The sequence below is a fragment of the Hypomesus transpacificus genome, chromosome 26 (assembly GCF_021917145.1).
Source record: "Hypomesus transpacificus isolate Combined female chromosome 26, fHypTra1, whole genome shotgun sequence".
Lineage (NCBI taxonomy): Eukaryota > Metazoa > Chordata > Actinopteri > Osmeriformes > Osmeridae > Hypomesus > Hypomesus transpacificus.
Genome location: NC_061085.1, coordinates 7,266,949 through 7,293,510, shown reverse-complemented (window position 1 = coordinate 7,293,510; position 26,562 = coordinate 7,266,949). Strand labels below are relative to the sequence as shown.

General features: G+C 49.6%; 1 protein-coding gene across 2 annotated transcripts; it reads right to left on the bottom strand.

Moving 5' to 3' along the window:
- Positions 1-1,901: 1,901 nt before the first annotated feature.
- Positions 1,902-25,400, bottom strand: ghrhrb (growth hormone releasing hormone receptor b). Of its 2 annotated transcripts, none has more exons than XM_047049664.1 (13): positions 25,066-25,400; positions 16,718-16,826; positions 10,642-10,749; positions 6,189-6,289; positions 5,031-5,128; positions 4,810-4,942; positions 3,482-3,635; positions 3,171-3,231; positions 2,978-3,047; positions 2,730-2,821; positions 2,463-2,592; positions 2,302-2,343; positions 1,902-2,151 (listed from the first exon to the last, which is right to left on the bottom strand). In XM_047049664.1, exons 1-13 carry the CDS (start codon positions 25,162-25,164, stop codon positions 1,963-1,965), a joined length of 1,386 nt encoding a protein of 461 aa, XP_046905620.1. In that variant the 5' UTR covers positions 25,165-25,400; the 3' UTR covers positions 1,902-1,962. The 2 variants fall into 2 exon arrangements, with proteins under 2 accessions (XP_046905620.1, XP_046905621.1); XM_047049665.1 differs by having other exon boundaries at positions 2,054-2,151; positions 2,267-2,343.
- Between the last annotated feature and the right edge of the window lie 1,162 nt (positions 25,401-26,562).

Here is a 26,562-nt window from a genome sequence, read left to right as displayed (position 1 = left end):
TCATGAAGTTCTTCTTGCACGGCCACTAAACCTCGCCCTTTCAACTTTCAAAACTTATACACACCAACAAATCACCCAGGGCCTAAACATTCATACACTGACCACTGAAAATACATATAATACAAGTAAATCAAAGCTTGTATCTAAGCACAGACCCTGTATTGTTTGGGGGGTGGACTGGCTGTATTGTTCTACAAGGTTCACACATAATAAGGAGTGAGTGAAGATAGGGATTGGTTAGTCATTCAACAGAGCTTTGGCAACATTGCTGAAGCCAATCATATCCAGTCTCATTAGCATGTATCTGGTGGCCAGATGTTGCTTTCAAATCAGACACAAAATCCTCCAATAACTAGGAATAATCCTACTGGATTTAATATGTCTAGCCAATTTTCAGTAGCTTTACTGCTTACAATATCTTTGTATCCCTTTATAAAATAACAAATTTAGCTTTTGTGTTTTTGTCTAATAGATATTGTCATTCATGACAAATTAAACATTCAATTCGAAGGTTGTTCTTTTACAAATAGTTAATGTAACAAATCAATTGACACAACACTTGTTTCCTACACTATCCTGTATACAGTACCTAATAGTGACACACGTCTTCTTTTTAAAAGTGTTCTTTCAGTTGATATATATAAAATATTGATTTATTTAAATTATGATATAACTTGATTACCACTTATTTCCCATTTGTAATGTTTCTTTCAGCAGTTTACACATACCTTTGCGATACAAAAATACCGACTTCAAACTCAATCCTAGAGCAGGTTAACCTGCCTTGCAAAATGTTTTGAAGCAAGGATTACAAATTGTCCAAGCACACTCACACCTCACAACTCATTCATGTCTATTTACAACAGCACTACAGTAAGATAAACAACTTCAAACAGAAAACCTCAAAATCTGAAATAAAACATGTTTTACAGTCTAGTGCTCCAGATGTGCGCTAATGCACTGTGCAACATCTTGCATGTAGTGGAAATCGGTAAGGTTAAAGCGGTACTGTACAGTTTGGTTGATGAGGAGGATACTAAATGGTGTTCTGCTTTTTCTGCAAACTAAGGTCCCTGGCAGTGTTTGAATGGTGTCACAGGTCTCATTGGGTCCCTACGGTAGCCCTGTCTCACTGTGAACACTGTTCCCTTGTGAGAAGGCCTTCTGGATGGTTCCTTCCATCTGGACCTGTTCAGACGGCCTCATCTCACCTACACCTGCACTGCCACAAATGTAACAGGCATGGGATTCCTCGTTCATTCATGGGCCTTTCTCCATGCTAGCCTGACCATTAGCCACACTGCCCGCCTCCCAAAGTCTGTCAGTTGTAGCAGAAACTCAAGCACAACACGTTCATTCAAATTACCCTGGTGGACATGTCCTGTATGTGTCCTTGTGACACTGGACCGTAAGAAAGCAATGATTCCGCTGCTTTACGGTAACCTGAAGCATTCACGAACAACATTATCTTTAACTATAGCAATACACAGATCAATCTAGAAACCAATCAACAATATATATATATATATATTTGATCATCAAATAAAATGTATAAACTAGTTAACAGGCACACAACATAGAGCTAGAGACAGACCCCTTTGCTAACTCATCCAGCGACCCTTCACTTCAGCAAAGAAACCAAACTTGCCCCTCGTTCTTTGCACATTCAGAGAAATATCTGAGATCTGGCCACCACAGGGTTCAATCCGTTCGGTAAAAGGGCCGAGCAGAGCGATAAAAGGGGAGAGAGAGAAGGGTTAGGGTTGAGCAGGAGGAGGGGGAAGAGGAACAAAAAAAACGCTGCGGGCGAGGAGGAGGAGAGGTAGATGAAGAGGAGAGAGAGAGGCAGGGTTAGGGTGAGCAGGAGGAGGGGGAAGAGGAGAAAGACGCTGCGGGTGAGGAGGAGGAGAGGTAGATGAAGAGGAGAGAGAGGCGGGTTTTTGTTGTTGTTGTTGCCTCCTTTCAGACCGAGGACATGGTGTTGTTGACCAGGGTGTCCGTGTTGGGGGGCCCCTTGGGGCTGGACTTCTCCAGGACGGAGATCTGGGTGACGGTGCTGCTCTCGGTGAACAGGGTGCGACGCCGCTTGCTGTAGCTCAGGTAGCCCTGAGTCTGCCACTTCCACAGCCTCTTCTTCAGCTCTGCTTGAACCTTGACACACACACACGCGCGCACACACACACACACACACACTACTGTCACCAAGACGTATACGACCCGGTGAGGAAATATCATATATGTTTATGACTTAAAATGTATCTCTGACTTTGTCTCCACGGCGTATAACTCTTCCCTGCTTACTTCTCCGTTGAGGAAACAGTACAGCAGAGCCACAACGAAGCCCTGAGGGAGATGACCATTTATTAAACACAACACTTGCGGCGGTAAATGTCCTCGTGAAAATAAATACAACTCTCCTCGCTCGCGTTTCGAGGCGCTCGCACACACGCGCGCGCACACACCTGGAAGGAGCCGAGGCCCAGTTCTATGAAGATACGGGCCTCCTCTCCCGTGTTCTCCGGTAGGAAGGCAAACACCATGTAGTGCATCCCAAACAGAGGGATCAGGAAAAGAGTGGATTTGGCCAGTCTCCTGAATGGACACACGCACAGAGCGGAGATAAGAATATATCTGTGAGTGTATGTGGGAGGGGGTGTCAATGTGTGTGAGTGTGTGTGTGTGTGTACTTCATAAATGTAATTATGGAAGGATGTTTCTCGGAGACTTACATGAAATGACTGGTGTCGTTCCCTCCAACACCGGGAGATTTGAGCTTTTGGACCAAAATTCGAATCACGTTGATGAAGATTATGAAATTGACCTGGACAGGTGGGGACGTGGTTAGGCTGAGCTCGCACCCTAAGTACTGTCTTTTCGCCTCTGAATGACACACATTCCATACCATCCAATAAAGTGACGGGCCAAACAGCCTACGTTGTGATGGGATTTGTAGTTGCATTTGTTTTTGTAGTCTCACCAGTAGTGATGCAGTAATGGGTCCTTTGATGATCCACCAGATAAAGGCCACATCCGTGTCATCCCAACATCTACGTAGAGGCAGAGCAACATCATCCACACATCATCCCGTCATCATCCACATTGTCCCCTTAAAAGTGTGTGTTTTTTTCGATCGCATCTATCACATCTGCTTGGGCAAGATTCATCCTCACCCTCGGTTGTCGTAAAAGTTGCGCGTCAGGACCCACACCATCAGTATAAGAGCTGGGAGACCTGCGACATAGACGACAGGCGTGAAGCATAGAGCGAGAAAAAAAGATACAGAAATAACGAGAGACACAGGAAAAGAAAGACAGAAACAGACGCACAAAGAGACCGATAGAGAGACGGAGATGGAGAGAGAGAGACAGATATATACCAATCCCAAACACAGAGAGTGCGACAGAGACGGAGAGACAGGGACAGAAAGAGAGAGAGAGACACCGACCGGGACTGATACAGAGAGAGAGCGAGAGACACCTACCCCAGCCGATGAGAGTGTACCACCAGAAATACTTCTTCTGGGAGACGAAGGTGAGGGCCAGCAAGGTCTGGAGGTACATGCCTTCCACCAGGAGCCAGAAGTAGTTAGCCAGGATGCTAAACTGGAAGAAGGCCACCGCCGACTTGCAGGAAGTCTACGGGAAGAAAGCATCGACATTTGGCCTTTGTAGTAACATGTCGGCGTCTCAGACAACGTTTCTCGCGTACTCCGATTGGCCTGTGCTGTCAGCGTCGAGCGACTCTGGGAGGTCTGTGATAGCCGGATGGTGCCGGGGAAACTGATCATAAGCACCGTAAAGTGGATCGATACTATATCGGGAAAACCTCTGCTCAATGACGCGCATGTGTGTGTCTGTGTGTGTGAGTCCAGTCGGTTAATGTGCGAGCGTTTTTTGTGGGGGCTCGTGTGTGTGCGTGTTCTAATTCGTCTCGAAGCGAGGTCACTGTCAATATGGACCCCCTTGTGGGAAAGAGGTCCGTTCAGACTGGAGTCGATATCAGGGCGGCGATTTCAAAGCCACTAAAGATGAGGGTCCGCGCCTATCTACAGAGAGACCACCCCCCACCCCCACCCACCCAACCCCACCTAGGCCTTGACCTCCACCCCCTAGGTCACGATCCACACTATCTCCTATCCTCACACGTTTTGAGGTTTCTATTTCTCTAATCCCTCAGCCGGGTCCCAGCGTGGATTCACAGGTGGATTCACTTTCCAAATCTAGCCCCCGCTGTCCCAAGGTGAACGAGAGACCGAGAACCACACGCACATACACACACACACACACACACATACACACACACAAGCACAGCCCTCCTCTAAATCTGTCTCTCACATCGCCCCCGTAATGGGCCGCCGTTCATCTGCTGATCCCCAAGTCTTGCCAGAAGCACGGAGTGGGAACAAGGGTGGGGGGATAGTAGGGGGGGGGGGGGTGCGGAGAGGAGGCAGGGGGTTCATTTTGAAGCACGGCATCCTATTATTCTATCGGACGAGCAATCCGCCCGTGAGAGAGGGGCTCGCCTCCTTCCCACAGTTGCTCTTGGGATTCTCGAGTTTGACGCGAGCGGCTGGAGCCGGCCCTAGCTCGTTGTCCCGCCTGCCCCTTAGAGACGACGCGTCCGCCCTCTAACGGCCTGACGACAATCTAAGGGCCACGACGTGACCAAATTTGACCCTTTAGGGGTTGAGAGGGACGCCGTGTCAATTCGCAACTCGGGGGCTTCTGCTGTCATGGAAAAGTCGCATGTGCGATGGTGAGGGATGGAGGGCGATGGAGAAGTGTCCCTCTTCCACCGTGCTGCACTCACCGTGGACATGAAGCAGTGGTCTAGGTTCTCGTCAGCGAACAGCACCCCGTCTTTGACGAAGACCGCGCTGGCTCTCAGGATAAAGGAGGAGAACAGGTTGATGTGGATGTAATTCCTGGTGCAGTGGAACTTCCTGTTGAAAGGGGGAGTGCATTTCCTGTCTCCTCGTGCGCCTTCAGGTTCTACTGTATTTCTCACCTACGTTTGGACAGCCGGCTTACCTGAACACGGTGAAAACAAAGATGGCACTGATGAGGGTGATGAGGGAGGTGGCGTAGCCCGCCGTGTACACCTGTTGGAAGGTCGAGAAGTACGTTGTCTGGAGAAGAAAAAAAAAGAACAATCCGGAAGGCTTTCGTCAATCTCACTTTCTGGGAAAGTGGAGAAGCTCATCTCCTCCTCCAACCTGGCCCTTGATGCTGTTTGGCTCGACACAAATTCGAATTATGCAAAAAGCGGTGCAAGCAGCTAATTCATTTCTCCAGACAGGAAAAAAAGACTGTTTTATTTCTGTCTGGGGAGAGAGACTGTTCTTAATGAGCACGATCACATGGAGGGCATGCTCCAGCTCTTTGCCCCTGGCTTGGCGGGGAAGTAAGTGTGTATGTACTGTATGTGTGTGTGTGTTTGTGCGTGCGTGCACACGTGTCTGGTCTTCAGTGTGTGGGAGAGTGGAATTGAATGTGTGTGTCTCAGTGTAAGCACCGCTGCTCAGCCGTGAGGAAGGAGAGCAGAAGAGAACGGGGACGAGGATAAACAGATAAAGACAAAAAAGGGGGCCGTTGGAAAATAAGCCGGAGAAAAGGGGCCGACTGGATAGAAGACGGACATCCTAGGGTCTGCACACTGTAACGATCGACTGTACACAGCTCATCTCTTTATCTGTCTTTCCTGCAAACCTCCCCGTTTCGGACTCCGTCTCAGACTAAAGCTTCACATCCAGCCTGACTAGTGGGTCCAGGGGCCCGCCCTGCAGCCAGAGCCACGACTCTCACGTGCGAGGAACACTCGACATCCGCTTGGAAAGATGCTGGCTGTGACACGAATGCCGCTTGGCTGTGTTCATCCCCAAAAATCGGATCCACTCTCAGGTTCAGCAAAGGAGCAATGCAGCCTCAGTGAGACAGGCAGACTAACTGTGAGATGGGCAGATCGACAGTGAGACAGGCAAACTAACTGCGAGACAAGCAGACTAACAGGGAGACAGACAGCCTGGCAGTGAGACAGGCTGGCACAGAGACAAAAAGACAGATGGAGCCTTAAAAAAAAAAGCAGTACAGGGAGACAGAAAGCAGTTTACATAAGTCGTACATCAAAGGCTGCGAGTCATTCCGGGTGAGCGGGTGAGTCACAGCGAAGGGAGATTTTGGAGCATCTACCTCAGTCTCCGTCTCCGCATCCTCGGCAAACTCGCAAGCCTCCTCGTACGAGGGGTACAGGTCTGTCCAGCCGTCCTTTGTACAGTTCCTGTAGATGCGACCTGGGAGACACGGCAGCCAATCAGACTCCAAGGCCAAAGTCAACGTACATATAGTACACACATTGTAAAATCATATTTCAACATTATGGCACTCGCTTGCACACACACGCACTAAAAACATATATCCGCGTCACTGATAAAAAAAAAAAGACAGATGACAGGATGTAGAAATCACGGAAGGAAGAGGACAGGAATGCACACAGTCCTAAGCTGGGCCTAATGATCCCACTATGTCCAGATGGCAGGAGAACCATATTACAAAGTAGTCCAAGCAATCTAAAAAAGCAACAAAAACAAAACTGCTTGTGCGTGTGTGTGTGTTTTCGGATGTGCGTTCAAGAGGCACAAAACACCAACAGGGTTGCGCTCCCAACACAATTCAAGACTGGCGTGTTTTGACAGATATGAATATGCAGAGCAGCTACGGGTCAGTGAGGGTCAGAATGACTTGGAGGTTTGTCTCGGCTGACCCATCTAGACTCCCGGACAACACCCGGAGATAGCCCATCCAGTAAGACCGTCGCTGTTTCGAACCGCTGGACCCTGGAAACGTCGGGTGAGGTCACCTGCGACCAATCCCACGTCACGGGGGCGTGTCCAACGTGGGAGAGGTTTTCTGTCCGTTGTGGACAACCGTCCATTTTCTGTGGCGGGTGAAATTCACGGACACAACTGGGCCATCGCCGTGATGGATGAAGTGAGTCGAAGAGACACAACACACACACACATACACACAGGCAAGCGCACACACACACACACACGGTGACATATGCTGATGCTATGATGGACGAGGAGTGTCGGTCACTGGAGATATATCCCTCCTGCTCCGTTCATTAGGATTTAATGGGACGGACCATAATTCCATCTGCTTCCTAATAACATGGGGGGGGGGGGGAGCGGGGGGGGGGGGATATGGAGATGCGCCTCTCCCTCATCGTCTAGAGGAAAGATGACGGATAACACACATCGTAAAACACCCACACACACACACACACACAAATGGTCTTGTTCTCATTGTTTCACAATGCGCACACACATTTACACCCACCCACACACACACACACACACATACTGAACACACAGCCTTCCAGCTGTCGGCCATGAATCGAAAAGCTACACGCTATGACATCCTGTTCGTGTGCACACGTGTTTACACGGAAGCTTTATAACCGTTTGTAACAGAACAGTAACTTGCCCACACCACTTCGTTCAGAGCTCTGCTGGATGTCTCATTACATTACATTTACATTTAGTCATTTAGCAGACGCTCTTATCCAGAGCGACTTACAGTAAGTACAGGGACATTCCCCCCGAGGCAAGTAGGGTGAAGTGCCTTGCCCAAGGACACAACGTCATTTGGCACGGCGGGGAATCGATCTGGCAACCTTCTGATTACTAGCCCGACTCCCTCACCGCTCAGCCATCTGACTCCACACATGTCTCAAGGACCAACGGCCGGAGTGATATGATGAATATGAATGAATGTTGGAGGTTGGAACTTTCTCCCTGCATGGTCGAAAGTTAGTTAGACTGGACACACTCCCACAAGTTGTACTGCAAACAAGATAGTATCGAAGGTCACCAAATTAATTTAGGGAGTCAGGTGGCTGAGCGGTAGGGAATTAGGGCTGGTAATCTGAAGGTCGCCAGTTCGATTCCCGGGCCAGATTACGTTTTGGGCAAGGCACTTCACCCTACTTGCCTCCGGGGGAATGTCCTTGTGCTTACTGTATTAAACTGTGTGAGTGCGAATGCATACGAGAGAGAGTCCAAGAGAAAAGTAAAACGGATGAGATTGTGTGGCGGGAGGACATTGAACTCGTAGTGAACTCTACATTGGCCTATAAAATGATGGATGGTTGATGGACATACATTTGCCCGTTTTTTTTCCGCAAGACTGCCGTGGCAGAGTGTGGGGGATTGAGTTGTGGGCGGTTTGACTGAAAACTCAGCCTGTCGGAATTCGCCTCCATGTTTTAGCTTTAGCATATTGTGGCGTGCTTAGCGTAGCTTGGAGCCCTGCAGACATTGTCAGGGGGCGGGTGATTTCGCTGGCTGAGCGAGCTAGCCAAGAGCAGGCCAGGGCTAGGGCTAAGACCCCAGAGACAGAACAACGCCGAACCAATGTGGCTAACGAGCAGCGCTAACACTCCTTCCTCACACTCTTGACTCTCCCGGCGAACCCTTTGATTTCCCCATTATTTCCTCATTTTTTCGTTGCGTGTTTTCTTTCTCGGCCTCTCGCTGGAGCGGGATCCACCGACCTCGTGGACGCCTCACCCAGAGGGGAGTCTGAGGGGGAGGAAGCCTGGGGAGAGGGGAGGGAGGAGAACAAGGCACCTACGCCGAACGGAGTTAAGAGGTTGTGAAGGACTAACCATAACACCCCCTCCTCCCCCACGCTCTCCGAGGCCCCCTCCCTCCCCCCCTTCCCTCCCTCACCCCACACCTCCACACGCTGAAGCCCGAGCTCAAGTTACACGGCGGGCTTTGATGAGGGCTCTCTCTGTGCCTGTCTCCGTCTCACTCGCGCTCTCTCCTCAGCAAGAGCTTCATGGAGGGTTTCTCCCTTTAGGTCCCTCTTTCTTTCTCTCTCTCTCTCTCTCTCTCTCTCTCTTGCTCTCTTTCTCTCTTTCTCTCTCGCTCTCTCTCTCTCTCTTTCTCTCTCTCTCTCTCGCCCTCTCTTTTCATCAATTTCTTTTTTTTCTCACCTGTTATTGAGCAGTCCCACATTCACTGAGAAAAATAAGAACTTTAACCTCCCCCCCCGACACACACACACACAGGACCCTTGCCTTAACACACACACACACACACAAACAAAAATCCTCCACATGCACATCATAAAGCTGTCTCCGTATATATATATGGATATATATATGGGGTTTGTTTCGGACTCCAAGGAGATACACAGAGCGGACCCAAGTTACCGGTCCTTGTACAAGCGGCATTGCACGCACACACGGACGTGTCTGTATGTGCACAAATGTTACCCGTTTACACAGTAATTCGCGCATTTACAACGGCTACTCTTTACCTAACATCAACCATTTTATGAGGCATGAGAGTCTGTGGCTGTTTATTTGTCTTGGCTGGGCGGGCCAGCTGGGCGGGTGTGGGGTCATGTATACACAGCCTGGAGAAGCAGAGCTTTATCTCACAGTGGAGGAATCCTTAAGATCCACCATGGGCCCAGTTCTTCATTCAAAACACTGTCACAAACCGACCATAACACACATCCTCAGTCAGGCTAAATATAACCTTGGCCACTCAGACGAATTGTAAACTCCAAAGATGGATGTCTCAAGATTCGACGATGGGAGTAAACCCAAACTTTGGAGTCGTGATAAGAAATGTGGTCTCCGTTCACCGCGAGGTAAGGTGCAAGGCAAGGAGCAGACACTCGGGGCGGGGGCGACGTAGAGGTACGCGCCATGTGCGCAAGGTAGCTGTTCACGTGTTTTTCGACAACGCGAACGCTAACCACAGGGTGTGAAGAACTTCGCACGTCGACGGAGTCAGGTGGCTGAGCGGTGAGGGAATCGGGCTAGTAATCCGAAGGTTGCCGGATCGATTCCCCGCCGTGCAAAATTACGTTGTGTCCTTGGGCAAGGCACTTCACCCTACTTGCCTCGGGGAGAATGTCCCTGTACTTACTGTAAGTCGCTCTGGATAAGAGCGTCTGCTAAATGACTAAATGTAAATGTTATGTGTACGAGGCATTTCAGTTTTATTCAAAAGAAGGAAGGTCCTGGAAATTCTTTGTTCAGGTCCAAACACCCCATCTGACTGATGAGGTTTTGCCATGTGTTTCTCTTCATTTACATTACATTTAGCAGACGCTCTTATCCAGAGCGACACAGTAACTACAGGGACATTCCCCCCGAGGCAAGTCGGGTGAAGTGCCTTTGCCCAAGGACACAACATTATTTGGCACAGCCGGGAATCGAACTGGCAACCTTCAGATTACTAGCCCGATTCCCTAACCGCTCAGCCACCTGACTCCCTGACTCTCTTTCTCGTACAGTTTGTTGAACTCTGAAACATTGAGTGTTAGTATTCTATTATTGTTATTAGTGTTCTGCCCTGTCGGCTACATCACATACCCTACAGCTGTTATCTCATTGGCTGCGCTTTGAAAGGCCAACGGCAACCACGGTCAAAGTTCAAACAAACAAACTTCTCTCCGTAGGAACACAACTGCACAGCCAGTGCTGAGCTCTTTTATTGCTAATCATGTGTCACCGGCTTCCCTAGCAACGATGAAACCGAAACATGGCTGACTGTGATGCTTCAGCGACATCCTGGTATTTTTATAGAGGTCACATGGTCAAAGGTTAGACGGGCGTTACCTTGGTTGTTGGCAAAGAGCTGGGACACGTTAGCGCAGGAGACGCTAACGACCTGGCCCACCTCGGCACGGTACCAGCAGCGAATATCATCCCACTCCGTCCGGCAGCCTGACGGACACAGGAAGACAGGATGTTAGGGTGGCATGTCACTTCCCTTCAGCGGACCGGCAGAAAACTGATTTATACCTCTACACATGAGTCTGTTGTGAACTTTATAAAGCTATATGTCATAATAGGGTTCAGCTGAAGGACAATGTTTAAGATGAAGACTAATAATCCCTTTCTTGGCTGTTTGAGAACACCAGTGGTAGCCTGTAAAAAAAAGAAAAGGGGTTGACTTGGGAGGTAATTGAAAATGTAAATCCAATCTTCATCAACCCCTGAAAGACGATTAATGTCAGGAGTCCCCATTGGTAAAAATAAGATATGATCCTGAAGAGTGTGGATGGATGGATAACTGGCAGGAATCCTTTTGGAATGTCAAATGAAGAAAGCGCCCATACACGGCTAACGCTAAATGCGGGTGTTAAAAACATAAATGCCTTCTTCGGGGTTGTGTCATGGGGGTTGTGTCATCGCAGGGGTGAGGGAGGCCGTTTGGCAAGAGGGCAGGCAAGGAGAAGGTCAATTGTGTGTTGAAGTGAATTGTGAGATGAGTTGAAGTGATAGATAGCACGTCCACAAAGCGAGTATTATCTTAGTATACTCCCTCTCTCTCTCTCACACGCGCTCTCTCTCTATCCTTCCTCTCTCTATCCATTTTTCCTCGCTCTCCATCCCCCTCTCTAGTTCTATCTCTTTCTCCCCCCTCTCTCTCTCCCTCCCTCTGTCCCTATCTCTCTCATGCTCTCTCTCGTTCCCTCACTCTCTCTGGTTCTATCTCTTTCTCCCCCCTCTCTCTCTCCCTCCCTCTGTCCCTATCTCTCTCATGCTCTCTCTCGTTCCCTCACTCTCTCTAATTCTATCTCTTTCTCCCCCCTCTCTCTCTCTCCCTCCCTCTGTCCCTATCTCTCTCATGCGCTCTCTCGTTCCCTCACTCTCTCTAATTCTATCTCTTTCTCCCCCCTCTCTCTCTCTCCCTCCCTCTGTCCCTATCTCTCTCATGCTCTCTCTCGTTCCCTCACTCTCTCTAGTTCTATCTCTTTCTCCCCCCTCTCTCTCTCCCTCCCTCTGTCCCTATCTCTCTCATGCTCTCTCTCGTTCCCTCACTCTCTTTAGTTCTATCTCTTTCTCCCCCCTCTCTCTCTCCCTCCCTCCCTCTGTCCCTATCTCTCTCATGCTCTCTCTCGTTCCCTCACTCTCTCTAGTTCTATCTCTTTTTCCCCCCGTTTCACCCTATCTCTCTTTCTCTCTCTCTCATCGGCGGGATGTTAATGAGAGCTCAAGGGTGGCGTTTCAACAGAAGATCCAAAGCTCCCTTTCTTCTCTCTGGCCATTCTGGTAAGCTAATTATTTCTCATTGTTGGACACGCTTATAACCTGTGCGCAAACATACCCACACAGAATGTGTGGTTCCACACGCATCATTTACGCACAAAATTGCATCTCGGGCCCTTTTCACATACATGCAAAGGCAGGCACGTGCTGAATCACTCCCCACACACTTACACCTCACACACATGTCACACACACACATACTGTCACCACAAACCACCTTTGATTTGTTCACCTGGAGAAAGGTGAAGGAAGGAAGGCAGAGTGAAACAGAGAGACAAATAGAAAATGTATTTGACTCTGTTGAAAGCTAATGAAAGAAGGTTTGTTCAATTTGGGACTTGCGTCTAATTCTGATTGAGTAGGCAGAGGCACTCCTGAGATAAGACCAAGGTCTTAGAGACGAGACAATCTATTCCAAATGCTAATGAACCCTTGGATGTCAATCCCTGTGACTCATCCTCTCTCTCTCTCTCTCTCTCTCTCTCTCTCTCTCTCTCTCTCTCTCTCTCTCTCTTCAAACTTTATGCTCTCCTTCCATTCCATTCTTAAAACCGATTCAGTCGGCCTAAATGTCTGGATTTCTAGTAAACTTCTACCCCTCGCGTATGAGTTCTCATCCCGTCAAGAAAAACAGAATTGTTCTAGGGGGTTCCCTCAAGTGAGGGGAGAGGAGCGTTTGATTTAGTGACGTTTGAAGTCCTCCTCTGTGTCCCCCACACGGCGTCTCTGATATGTTCTTCCAGTGGTAATGAGAGGGCCATCTCTCTCGATCTCTCTCTCTCTTCCTTTCTCTCTGTCTGCCTCTGTCTCTTTCTCTCTTGTTCTCTCCCCCGCCGGAACGCCTGCAACATCAAAGACCTTCAGACCAGCATCACTTAAAACAGGCACTGAGTCAGACGACTTCTCATTCATAATCAAAATCGCTTTTGGCTGATACCGGGAATTCAGTTTGGAGGTTGCCAAATCACGCTGGCGTCGTCCTCTCTCCCTGGTCAAACTAAGTTTTCAGGTGATATATATATTGGCCGTGTCGTTAATATCATATCTACCGTGACGTGTATGGACAGTATGGCTGTTTTTAGCACCGGGCGGTTGAGTTGAGGGCGCTAACAGCATTCCGGCTAATGAACGACCACTCATATATTTGTTTACGTCTGCACAACACGAACACGAAATTCTTCCCGTTGTGGTGAGTGTGAAGGCTGAGAGGTGTAGCCGGTGGCCTTAGTAATCAACCTCATTAGGTAGTTATTAACTCGAGTCTTGCTCTCTGTCAGAGAATGAAGCCGGAGTGATGGATGAATGGAGGGATTCTTTCCCTTTCTCCATCCGCAGGTGCACTAAGTAGCCTAATCGCCTGGCCCAAGTGCCCTCCTCCTCACGTTATCCGAAACAGAGACTTTGTGTGTTGTATTCATGAACATTCTATTTCAGGAGGGGTTATCTCCATTAGGATAGCGGAACCTATGACTCCTTCTTTATGCCTAACCATGTGAGCGTACAATGACGAACCCCAACCATCCACGCGGGCACGCACGTGCGCACTTACGGACGCACGACGTGCACCGTAAGTTGTGCCCGACCAACGTTTGCAAGCTTTCCGATAAAAGCTCGAGCTATCTTCCTATCTTACCTCGGAGAAGGCTATTATGGGGGGACACTAAAAGGTTCACCGGAGACTCTACTATCTTCTGATTTATACTGTGTTCTTTAAGCGCTGGAAAAACCTGCGGTCTGAAATGGCTAGAGGTGAGGAAATGGAGTCAAGTATGCCTGTTTTCCGGTCAGAATCTTTTCTCCTGGTCTTTTGTGCGTCGCGGCAGTCCATCCAGTAAATACAAAAAAAGAAACGAAAATCCATCATCTGACATTTATAGAGGTTTATAGTCCACTAAAGGAGCAGTGTTATTGGAAATACATGGTTTATATTGTTGCAGTATAGACATGATCTGGTTTGCCAAGGGCCCTGAATTATTAGTCCTTTCTCTTCTCAAGTTTCAAACCCCCCCCCCAGGCTAAGGGGGGTACAGTTCACAACCTAACGCCGCCTCTGTCTTCCGTTGCTTCTACGCTGACAACCCTTGTTCCTAACGCTGTTTACGATATTGCGCAAAGTGCTGGGCGTCGTTTGGATGCGAGGGACAAGATCCTTCAATGGGAGACGTGATTCGATACGTGATTGCGGTTACTGCGTCGTTGTGGCTCTCTGGGAGATGGAGAGGTGACATAAGAGAGAAAGAACAAAAAGAAAGAGCGAGAGGAGAAGACAGAACAAGACACAGGGCATAATCAGTGGTTATTTTTCATCCATTTTCGTAACAGAAACCCATTCTGTATCAGATGAACACTGGGCTTTCATGTCATGTCTCACGCATTTGCCGAACTGATGTTTGTTGGCACGATGTTTGTTTAAACATGACGTATTTACCTTTGAATCCTTCATTCGGTGAAAGCGACCTCTGTCGACCTGTTCTTCGAATGGTCTTTGAAGTCATGAACGACATTTATTAGACGGATCCATCTGGCTGCCTTAATAAAGGAAACTCAACATGTTTAGATGGCTTGGCAATCCCGGGTGTTTTCGTTTATTTGTCGCTCACTCTTTCCTCCTCCAGATAAGCCAACTCCCTTGCTTTCTGTTCCATCCCCGCGATGCTGTCGTGGTGATGGATGGCGTCGGAGCGAGACTGAGAAGAGAGCTGGGGCCTGGGGGAGTTGAACTGCACACCGCGATAAAAAAGGTAACTTTGGGGACATGTTGAGACACACGAGCGCGGGGACACACTCGCATGCTGCGGGCACGCACACTCGCGTTTTCGACTGCGTTCTTTCATTTACCTGCTACATTTGTGAGTGCAACCAGTCGGCCTACCTTGCAGTTCTTTTTGGTCATGCCATAAATGACAGTGACCGTGTTGAATGGGAACAGGGCAGGAGGGTCAGGGTAGGCAATGTACCTTAAAAATGGCAACGAGAAGGGTGAAATACGACCTTGCACCCAGACCATTTGGCCATATTGAAATCTAGATGAAATACACATCTTTTCTCTTTAGCCTATGATGTTGTCTGAGATGTACGGGGTTTTTGATTTGAACATTTTACAATGTTTGATTTGTTTGATCCTTTTCGATTTAATTCTGATGTAAATATGTGTTTTTCTTGTATTGTACAGCACTATGGTTGCAAGATTTCTTGTTTTCAGATGTGCTTTGTGAAGGAACGTTACCTTGAACACACAGTGTGTATGTACACACACCAAATGACACCATTCACCTGACAACGACCTGAAGCAAGTCCGTTTATTGATAACTGTCCCCAAAGAAGACTATTCACTGCCATTCACCAGGGGCATTGCCAGGCATTGTTAACATTCGGGGCTTAGCCCAAACCTAATATCGGACCTTAACTAGATTGTGTTTAATTTGACCTCAGCTAGAGATATAATCATAGAATGTGAGCACGCACCACGTGCAAGCAAATAGTTTTTGCACATTTTGAGAGTAGATGTACAGTTTTTGGAGCTTTGTGTAATATAGACATTCATTGTTATCGTGAATGTATGTGCCAAATCCAATTATATCATAAATCAACAGGCAAGTTTCTTTATAACCTAGATTCTTATCTTTACTCCTCCCTTGGAAAAATTGAAAAATATCCAGTTCGTTTAGCGAATGTTCTGCCATTTCTCCCATGACTCTCTTCCCACTGTCACTGACTGTCACTCAGCGGGAACCACCAGAGCCACGCCCTTTCCTTTAGCTAGTTAGAGCTGAAGACACTACATTTCTTTTGACAGATTGTTAGCGCATGTCACGAAAACTCCCACATCGCACACATGGTTTAAAAAAGACATATAGATTGGATGGAGAGATCAAAATGACATTCGGGACCACACTCGAAAGGTTCGGGGCTGCAGCCACGGTCAAACATGGCTGGCGACGCCCCTGCCGTTCACATTCCCGCCCCGGCGTCACTCAATTATTTCCGTCTTTCCCGCCGTCCGTCCTGTCCTCTCTCTGACCTTGTGATCCTTTCATGCTTTCCACAGAAGTCAGCGTCGTTCAGCTCCTCGTCTTCTCCCTCGCATTAGCTGACCGGTAATTAGGCGTTGGGGCGGCCAGACGGGAGCTCAGTGTGGCTGACCCTTATTAACATCCACCATCCCCACGCTATCCCCTAGCGCCACTATCTCCACCCTCTCATCACCCCCCACCACCACCACCACCACCACCACGCTATCCCCTAGTGCAGGGGTGGCCAACCCTGGTCCTCGAGAGCCTCAGTCCTGCATGTTTTAGATGTTTCCCTGCTCCAGCACACCTGATTCAAATGAACGGTCATTCTCAGGCTTGGATAAAGGCTTGGCGAAAACGACCACACCTGATTACACCTGCTAATGTCCCATGGTTCCTCTGGCCTAGATCCCAGTCACCTGGAGAGGGGGCTGAATAAGCTCCCCACAGTTTGAATCAAACACTGACGAAGGGCACGGACGTTCTTCATCTCCGCAATCGATGACTCGGCCCCTGGGCAATCGAAAGCACCGTACTGGGTCCTGGGCGAAAATCCCAAAGATGTCGTGAGTTCCCCGTGTGGATAATGTCGTCTATTAGACGAGAGATATATGGTGCACACTGACCTGTCGCGGTGGATCGGTTGCGGCTCTCCCGTCTGCGAGTCTTCAGGCAGGCTTCCTGAGCCTGCATGTGATGAGCCACCGAGGCACAGTCGGGGTGGATGGCATCTGCCTGCGGGGGGGAGGGGGGGTTGGGGGGCGGGGGGGGGGCAAAGAACAGGGACGTCAGTCGCCGATGCCACGGACGCGGCACGCCGGAGAGCGTCGGAGCGTCTCGTCCGGAGGTCTTTCGACGCCGCGTCGGTCCGAGCGCCATCGGACTCGCCACGCGGCTGGGAAGGACTCCCATCGGCCGCTAGCCCGCCCTCCCTCCCCCCCACGCAACAACCCACTCACCTCTCCACCCCCAACCCCCCCCCCCCCCCCCCGGCACCCTTTTTTGGGAACCTCATCCCTACCGCTCTCTCTTTTTTATTTGTGCGTTGACGTCTGTCACGGCATCTGTCACTGCATCGCCCCCCCCCCCCCCCCCCCCCCCCCCGCACACACACACAAATCCCCCCCCCCTCACCAAACACTGATGGAGACAGTGGTTGACAGACAGACGGACAGCGAGCGAGCGAGCTCATTGGACCGGGACATCCAGAAAGCATCGCTTGACAGCAGCCAGCCACCGCGGCGATGGGAGCCTCGCCCATGGACCCCAACGAGCAACCGAACCGGCGTTTCTTTTTTTTGGTTCAAAAACATCTGACGTCGTTCCCCCCCCCCCCCCCGTTCAGGCTCTGTCGCCTCTCGCCGTGTGCGAGACATGTGGAATCGAGAGGGTAAAAAAGGGAGACCGGAAAAACAACGACAGAATAGATAAGCGGAAGAAAACGGTCCTCCCAAAAAAAAAAACGGATTTCAAGACAGTAGGCGTGTCTTGCTGCTCGTGCCAATTAGCACTTCAAGAGATTCCCATGGTTGACTTATGGTTAGGGTTAGAGCTAACCCTAGTCACTCCCCACATCTGCATTGAGGGGAAGTAGAGAAGGGACGTGACCCTTCACCTCAGGAGTAAATTGAGCCAAATGTCAAATCGAAAAAAAAGGGGGATTGCTAACTATCGACGCGTGTCGACGTGTAATTGAGCATGTGCGAGGCAGAGTGTCTGAGAGAGTGCGTGAGAAAAGGTGTGTGTGTGCTTGTGTGTGAGCGCGTGTGCATGCACGCGTCCGTGAAAACATGAACGTGTGAGACACGTTCACGGCAATTAACGTTCGAGTGCCAACGAGGTGCATTTGATCCTGCTGGCGTGTGACATCATCAGCGGACGCCCCGCGTCCCCGGCAGATGGTGACGCTGCAGGTGAACGTGACCTTCGACCCCTACGGGCTGTGCTGCTGGGGGCAGACCGGTCCAAGCAGAGGACACCCTCACGCTGATTGGACAACCAAACGGATGGCCCTTCGCAACCCATCGCTCGCTGCTCTGCATCTGTCAGCACGCCGTTCAATCCAGGTGTGTGTGTGCCAGCTCGCGTGCGCGCGCGTGCGTTAGCGTGCGTGTTGAGGGTATCGTGTTGTGCTATCCGTACAAGCGCTGGGGAATCTAGGCTGAGAAGGCAGCTTTAGGCGTGAGGAACAATAACCATGTGTGGGAGTATACTGCTGGAGGAAACAAGAGTCGGTTATTACCATGAGCCCAGCTTTTCGGTTGCCAAAAGACTAGAGAGAGAAAAAGACAAATCCAGCGTTGCCCTGCACTTCACCCAGCAGTGAGTTTCATGATAGGTTCCCTAACTCTGACAGATGCATGCCGAGAATGCACCTTCTAAATCCTTCATCCACTCGGAATGAACTACCCTGTGTCGCAGAGGGTGCGGAGAGGAAAAGGACAGAGAGGCAGAGAAGAGGGGTCGAGGGGGAGAGCGAGAGAGGGAGAAAAGATGGGAGGAAGGAGAGCGAGAGATTGAGGGAAATGCGTGGCAGAGGGAGGCTTAGAGAGCGGGGGGTGGAGAGGTAGAGGGAGGGAGAGGGAGCGAGAGAGAGAGCGACAGAGAAAAGAAGATGAGTGGCGGTGGGAGAAAGAGAGAGAGAGAAGGGTTCAAGGGAGAGCGCGAGAGAGGAAGAGGAGAGGGGAGGGAGTGATAGAAAGAAGAGTTGGAGGAGGGAGAGAGAGAGTGAACGAGAAAGCGCTCAACAGAATAACTTTCCTCCTCTCCATGGCTTGCGTGAATACTTTACCTCATCCTCTTCTCTGATTTGAGGATTACCGACTAAATCCATGGTGCCAAACGAGTCGCCAGACAGGGATTTTTAATGAAAAAGACATGTGTCAAACAAAATGACACACGATGGCCATAAATGTGTGGCCTCGAGTCTCTTTGTAATTTGATGTCCTGTATTAACAAATGGGCCAGCACATTCTTTGGCATTAATGCAACAAGATAGAGAAGGGTGACCTGACATATTATTCAAATACAGATGCAATATGACACATGCAGCCAAGCACAGTCAATTGATGTCCCCTTTATGGGTCAATCTGCTTCAGACTGTAGCTTTATCTACAATAAAGAGGAAAGTCTAAACGTGTGTATGTGGTTGTGGGTGTGCGTCTGTATGTGTGTGTGTGTTGGGGGGTCTGTTTGTGTGTTTGTAGTTTAATCCCATTACCCAATGCTCCTATAGGCACACTTATGGACTCGTTATGGACAACACTTTGATGGTTAGCGATCATTTATCCGAGACTAGCCCTCTACACACAGGAAATGGCTTTGGCTACGAGCATCCAATTACATGGTAATCTAATAGCGGCCCTCACCACATCATTATCATAGGGCACCAACAGCCCAAAGCCAGCCTCCCCATCTTGCTCACTCTAATCACACATATCTCTGGACGTTCAATGGGATTGAAACCACAAGGTGTTTTGGACTCGACAGGGCCCAGGTGTGACGACCACCGTTGCTAATGGTAACGAGGCCTATGGACACCCTGAGTCCCACGAGGCAGTCGCCGTAAAGCTGTTTATGAGGCACCGTGTATACGCGAGTCTGGTTTGGTTATACAACGCTGTGATCCAGACTGTAATGAGTTCAATCCGTCGTGGTCAATCTCTCGATACACCTGCTCCGTTGCTGGAAATGTTCTTGCAGAGGTTGTGCTGTTTAACATGCAACAGACAGGTTACTGTGGAAATAGGGTGGCACCATTAGCATTTCTTCACCACAGATATTCACTGGTGACTGAAAGCACATGCCCATGCCAAAAAATCCAAACTATTTATACTTAGAGGCAAGGCTGTAGCCATGGAATCAACATTGGGGGGGACGAATGACATATTTTATGATAATTTCGGACAGCTTGCGTGGTTGCCTGTCCTAGCGTAGCACATTTATATTTTCATATCAATATATTGGGGGGGATATTTTGACCAGATTTGAATATTGGGGGGGGGATGTGTCCCCCCCAATATGTATTATGATTACGGCCTTGCTTAGAGGGAATGAAAGGGATGAATGACGGAGAGGAAGAAGAGAAGAGGAGAGACAGAGGAAAGGAGAGAGAGAGTCCTGATCCGTAAGACTATAGATAGCACCCTCAGGGAAACCGCTAATAAATGAAGGTATAGGATCATTAGCATTTCGGTGAAGGCTAGCTTTGGCTCAGAGCAGTCGGAAATAAGTATAGACTACGACTCCAACACAACGTATGAATCCAGCTGTCTTATTGTTCATTAAGACGTGGATGGCATATATTTAGCTAATTGGGATTTTCTCTCAGGACTTTGTTTGAAACATGCAAGAGATTTAGGAGAATATTAAGGGGGGTACTACTCCTCCATGTTTGGAGTTGGTTGTCTGGAGTTTTATATATTAGCCTACAATGGGACTGGACCACTAATGAGGTGTGAGTTTTAATAACAGACTGACATGCAGCCATGACAGCTCATGTTCCTCACATCAACAAAAATAACAAGGAAAAGTATTTTTTGCATACATTACGTGCATAACTTACGTTTACGTTGTAAACGTTATTTTTTGTATGAAAGAAAAATATAGCACATGATTTTCCATCTTTCCATGAATTCCCTTCTTCAATGGCCTAGTAGAACTGTTTCAAAGGTTTTGAATATTTCAAATATTTCATTCTTATTTCATAGGAAGATGAACATGAATGCTTTTCCCTTTGGCAATAGTTTTATAGAGCCATGGCTGTGCAGAGGGTAGTTAAGAAGACTGTCCACAATATCACTGTACTAATAGAGTCACGAGGGAAGCTGGGGATGTTCTCACCTTCTCTACAACCTACCCACATCCATGCCAAAGGCCAATTCAAGGTGCGGTTTTACGGGCGATGTTCCGAGATTGATTAGTCTACTCACTTAATGTACTGGTGGGCTATTCTCCAGGTTTTGACACCTTTTGAATGTTTGACTGCAGTCTAAAAGATTATCGCGGAGCAAGTGCACGCGAGTGAGCTAATTATCTTGAAATACAGAATATGGATCCTCTCCTTGAGTCACCACCTTACCGCGGTGGAGGGGTTTGCGTGTCCTAGTGATCCTGGAAGCTATGTTGTCGGGGGCTTCATGCCCCTGGTAGGGTCACCCAAGGCAAACAGGTTCCAGGTGAAAGACCAGACAAAGAGTGGCTCAAAAAACCAACCATGAAGAAATACAACAATGGTTCTCAGTTGCCCCTGCCCGGAAGCGGGTCACCGGGGCCCCCCCCTGGAGCCAGGCCCGGGGGTGGGGCTCGATGGCGAGCGCCTGGTGGCCGGGCCTTTTCCCATGGGGCCCGGTCGGGCACAGCCCGAAGAGACAACGTGGGACCCTCTTCCAGTGGGCTCACCATCCGCAGGAGGGGTCATGGGGGTCGGGTGCAGTGTGAGACGGGCGGCGGCCGAAGGCGGGGGCCTTGGCGGTCCGATCCTCGGCTGCAAAAGTTAGCTTTAGGGACGTGGAACGTCACCTCGCTGGCGGGAAAGGAGCCTGAGCTGGTGCGCGAGGTAGAGAGTTTCCGGCTAGATATAGTCGGCCTCGCCTCGACGCACAGCGTGGGCTCCGGAACCAGTCTCCTTGAGAGGGGCTGGACTCTCTTCCACTCTGGAGTTGCCCTTGGTGAGAGGCGTCGAGCTGGGGTGGGAATACTGGTTTCCCCTCGGTTCGGCGCCTGTACATTGGGGTTCACCCCGGTGGACGAGAGGGTAGCCTCCCTCCGCCTTCGGGTGGGGGGACGGGTCCTCACTGTCGTTTGTGCTTATGCACCAAACGGCAGCTCAGAGTACCCACCCTTTTTGGAGTCTCTGGGGGGGGTGCTGGAAAGCGCTCCTCCTGGGGATTCCCTCGTCCTCCTGGGGGACTTCAATGCTCATGTGGGCAATGACAGTGAGACCTGGAGGGGCGTGATTGGGAGGAACGGCCCCCCCGATCTGAACCCGAGTGGTGTTTTGTTGTTGGACTTCTGTGCTAGACACGGTTTGTCCATAACGAACACCATGTTCAAGCATAAGGGTGTCCATATGTGCACCTGGCACCAGGACACCCGAGGTCTCAGTTCGATGATCGACTTTGTAGTCGTGTCATCGGACTTGGGGCCGCATGTCTTGGACACTCGGGTGAGGAGAGGGGCGGAGCTGTCAACTGATCACCACCTGGTGGTGAGTTGGCTTCGATGGTGGGGGAGGACGCCGGTCAGGCCTGGCAGGCCCAAACGTAATGTGAGGGTCTGCTGGGAACGTCTGGCGGAACCCTCTGTCAGAAGGAGCTTCAACTCCCACATCCGGGAGAGCTTCGATCATGTCTCGGGGGGGGCCGGGGACATTGAGTCCGAATGGGCCATGTTCCGGGCCTCCATTGTTGAAGCGGCTGACCGGAGCTGCGGCCGCAGGGCGGTCGGTGCATGTCGCGGCGGTAACCCTCGGACCCGGTGGTGGACTCCGGAGGTGAGGGATGCCGTCAAGCTGAAGAAGGAGGCCTATCGGACTTTATTGGCTGGTAGGACTCCAGAGGCAGCTGATGTGTACCGGCAGGCCAAGCGGAACGCGGCTTTGGCGGTCGCGGAGGCAAAAACCCGGGCATGGGAGGAGTTCGGCGAGGCCATGGAGAATGACTTCCGAACGGCTTCAAAAAGGTTCTGGACCACCATCCGGCGGCTCAGGAGGGGGAAGCAGTGCTCTGTCAACACTGTATACGGTGGGGATGGTGCGCTGCTGACCTCGACGGGGGACGTCCTGGATCGGTGGAAGGAATACTTCGAAGACCTCCTTAATTCCACCAACACGCTTTCCGACGTGGAGGCAGAGTCTGGGGACATCGGGGGGGGCCCTTCTATCTCTGGGGCTGAGGTCGCCGAGGTGGTTGAAAAGCTCCGCGGTGGCAGGGCCCCTGGGGTGGATGAGGTCCGCCCGGAGTTCCTTAAGGCTCTGGATGTTGTAGGGCTGTCTTGGTTGACACGACTCTGCAACATCGCGTGGACATCGGGGACAGTGCCTCTGGACTGGCAGACCGGGGTGGTGGTTCCCCTCTTTAAAAAGGGGGACCGGAGGGTGTGCTCCAACTTTAGGGGGATCACACTCCTCAGCCTCCCTGGGAAAGTCTATTCAGGGGTCCTGGAGAGGAGGGTCCGTCGGATTGTCGAACCTCGGATTCAGGAGGAGCAATGTGGTTTTCGTCCTGGCCGTGGAACAGTGGACCAGCTTTATACCCTCCGCGGAGTCCTGGAGGGTACATGGGAGTTCGCCCAACCAGTCTACACATGTTTTGTGGATTTGGAAAAGGCGTTCGACCGTGTCCCTCGGGGGCTCATGTGGGGGGTGCTCCGAGAGTACGGGGTACCGGATTTCCTGATCGGGGCTGTCCGGTCCCTGTACGACCGGTGCCAGAGTTTGGTCCGCATTGCCGGTAGTAAGTCGAACTTGTTTCCGGTGAGGGTTGGACTCCGCCAGGGCTGCCCTATGTCACCGATTCTGTTCATTACCTATATGGACAGAATTTCTAGGCGCAGCCAGGGTGTTGAGGGGGTCCGGTTTGGTGACCTCAGGATCGGGTCGCTGCTTTTTGCGGATGATGTGGTCCTGTTGGCTTCATCGGGCCGTGACCTTCAGCTCTCACTGGAGCGGTTCGCAACCGAATGTGAAGCGGCTGGGATGCGAATCAGCACCTCCAAATCTGAGGCCATGGTAATCGACCGGAAAAGGGTGGAGTGCCATCTCCGGGTCGGGGAGGAGATCCTGAACCAAGCGGAGGAGTTCAAGTATCTCGGGGTCTTGTTCACGAGTGAGGGAAGAATGGAGCGCGAGGTCGACAGGCGGATCGGTGCGGCGTCCGCAGTGATGCGGGCTCTGCATCGGTCCGTCGTGGTGAAGAAGGAGCTGAGTCGAAAGGCGAAGCTCTCTATTTACCAGTCGATCTACGTTCCTACCCTCACCTATGGTCACGAACTATGGGTAGTGACCGAAAGAACGAGATCGCGAATACAAGCGGCCGAAATGAGCTTTCTCCGTAGGGTGTCCGGGCTCTCCCTTAGAGATAGGGTGAGAAGCTCGGTCATCCGGGAGGGGCTCAGAGTAGAACCGCTGCTCCTCCGCGTCGAGAGGAGCCAGCTGAGGTGGCTCGGGCATCTGATTAGGATGCCTCCTGGACGCCTCCCTGGTGAGGTGTTCCGGGCACGTCCCACTGGGAAGAGGCCCCGGGGAAGACCCAGGACACGCTGGAGGGACTATGTCTCTCAGCTGGCCTGGGAACGCCTTGGGGTCCCCCAGGAAGAGCTGGCGGAAATGGCCGGGGGGAGGGAAGTCTGGGCCTCCCTGCTTAGGTCGCTGCCCCCGCGACCCGATCCCCGGACAAGCGGCAGATGACGACGACGACAGAATATGGAACTGTATCCATTAATCGGATTAAGTGTTTGTGAGAGAAAAAATAAGTGAAGGAAAGCAAGAATGGGGGTCTCTTTGAATATGCCAGTGGCGATTTGAGACACTTTTTAGGGGTGTTCAAGTACACCTAAATTTCATCTCAGCACCCCTCAAAATAATAATAACAATTTAACACATTTGAATGATTATGAATTATTATTGTTATCTTAAATATTTTTCAGTGCTCTAACGTGCTAAAACAATGTTTATTTATTGTCGACACGTTTCATTTGATGCTGGTAGTTCATGAAGAAAGGGAATTTCTTAGTTTTTTCATTCATTCAATATTTTGCATAGTAATAAATACATGTATGAATTGTTATCCAGTGAAATTATTGATTTATGAGCAGGGGGTTTAACACTTTTGCAAGGCTGTATCCATGTCACATTCTCATTGGGGGCTGAGCACCCCTAAAGGTCTGATCCTAGAATCGCCCCTGGAATATGCCTACGCTAATACATTTAAACAGCGAATACAATTACTCATGTAAATATTTTTTATTAACTTACCGATTTAAAAGCGTTCAGGTACAGCCACAGTCCGTAGAACAATAACACGGACATCCGTCTTTTAGATAATGACAGAGTTTTGGTAAGTGTCATAGTCATAGATTCAGGTTCAACTGATTTCTCTACAGTGAAACTAGACGACAAACAATCCAGTCGAAATCAGCCTCTTCAACTCTCGTTTGTCAATGAAAAAACTCTTTCCTTATTCTCATCCTTGCTATTAGTTATTGCTAAAACTAACTCGTCCTCTCGCATTCCTTCGTTACTGACAAGTTTTGCTGTAATCAAACGGGTAGACAAATGCACCGGCGTCGGGACCTCATCTCGGTAAGAGGTTCAGCACTCCAATGAACGGACAGGGCGCGCGCCTCCTGAAAACCCCCTGCGACTGGTACAGGTTGCGCACACGCAGCTGGTTGGCTACGAATGTGCCCGTATTGTTTACCCTTAATGCAACACAAAATTACCCAAATCAACCTATAGCCTAAGCTTATTGAAACAGAATCACCAATATCAACCAATATGCACTTTTAACCTTTTTAAAGTTGAGCTAATTAGGATATGAAGCCTAGCACTCTTGCATAAATCGATGAGACGTATAATTACTGTGTGCAAATGTTGGTGGACAAAATGATTAGAGGTCAGCTAGCCCATTGGAAAGCGACCCCGTGATGTTTACATATGAATTCAGCGGCATGGGATTTCACAGGCGTTTTACACCAGCAGACAAAACAATTGATTACAAATACAATCATTTCGAACCATTTATGAACTCTTTTTGATTTCGTCTCATACTGTATTGTACTGTAAATTTGCTAAATCAATTTAGTTGATAGTTATAAATAGGCCTATGTAACTTATGCATACATACTGTCGGCATACAAACACATTTGTGTATATTGCCCTGACCTATGAAAGTCCTCATCTAAAAAGAAAAAGGATTGTTGTAAGACTCTCTTCTCAACCAGGATATTGTGGACCATATTTGAGTTCATGTGTATGCATGTGTGAAGACACGTGTGTGTATGTGTGTGTGTGTGTGTGTATTTGCTTGTGTTCCTCTGCAACATACTGTATGAGTCTGCAGCAATATTGAGCAGAATGAAACATCCGCTGGAAGATAGGTACTTGACGTTTTCCTCAGGGGTTGAGACAATTTATTATGATTGTCTCATTGATATCCATCTCCTCTACCCTTTCTATTCCCAATCATATCAGTCGAAAAATATCCCAAACCTACCTCAGTATACCGGCATGATGCAAAATATAGACCAATTATCACCCTACGTCACACAACTGTCAAGCAGGCTCAACTGCGCATGTGGTTTGCAAAAGACGAACTTCTCCCCAATCTATTACTCTTGGAGTGTCGTTCAGGTCATCATATATCTCTGGCCACTGGATTGCAGGGCTTGATATTAACTTTTTGAGGCTCTTGGCCTTTGGACAAATACATTTACGTTCACTTGTCTATGCACAAAAGTCACTTGACCCCGA

Coding starts and splice junctions, on each gene's coding strand:
- ghrhrb (XM_047049664.1), bottom strand. CDS start 25,164: ATGACTATGACACTTACCAAAACTCTGTCATTATCTAAAAGACGGATG. Junction 16,827..25,065: donor ACCTGAACGCTTTTAAATCG/GTAAGTTAATAA, acceptor TCCCCCCCGCAG/GCAGATGCCATCCACCCCGA. Junction 3,048..3,170: donor AACTTTTACGACAACCGAGG/GTGAGGATGAAT, acceptor GCCTCTACGTAG/ATGTTGGGATGACACGGATG.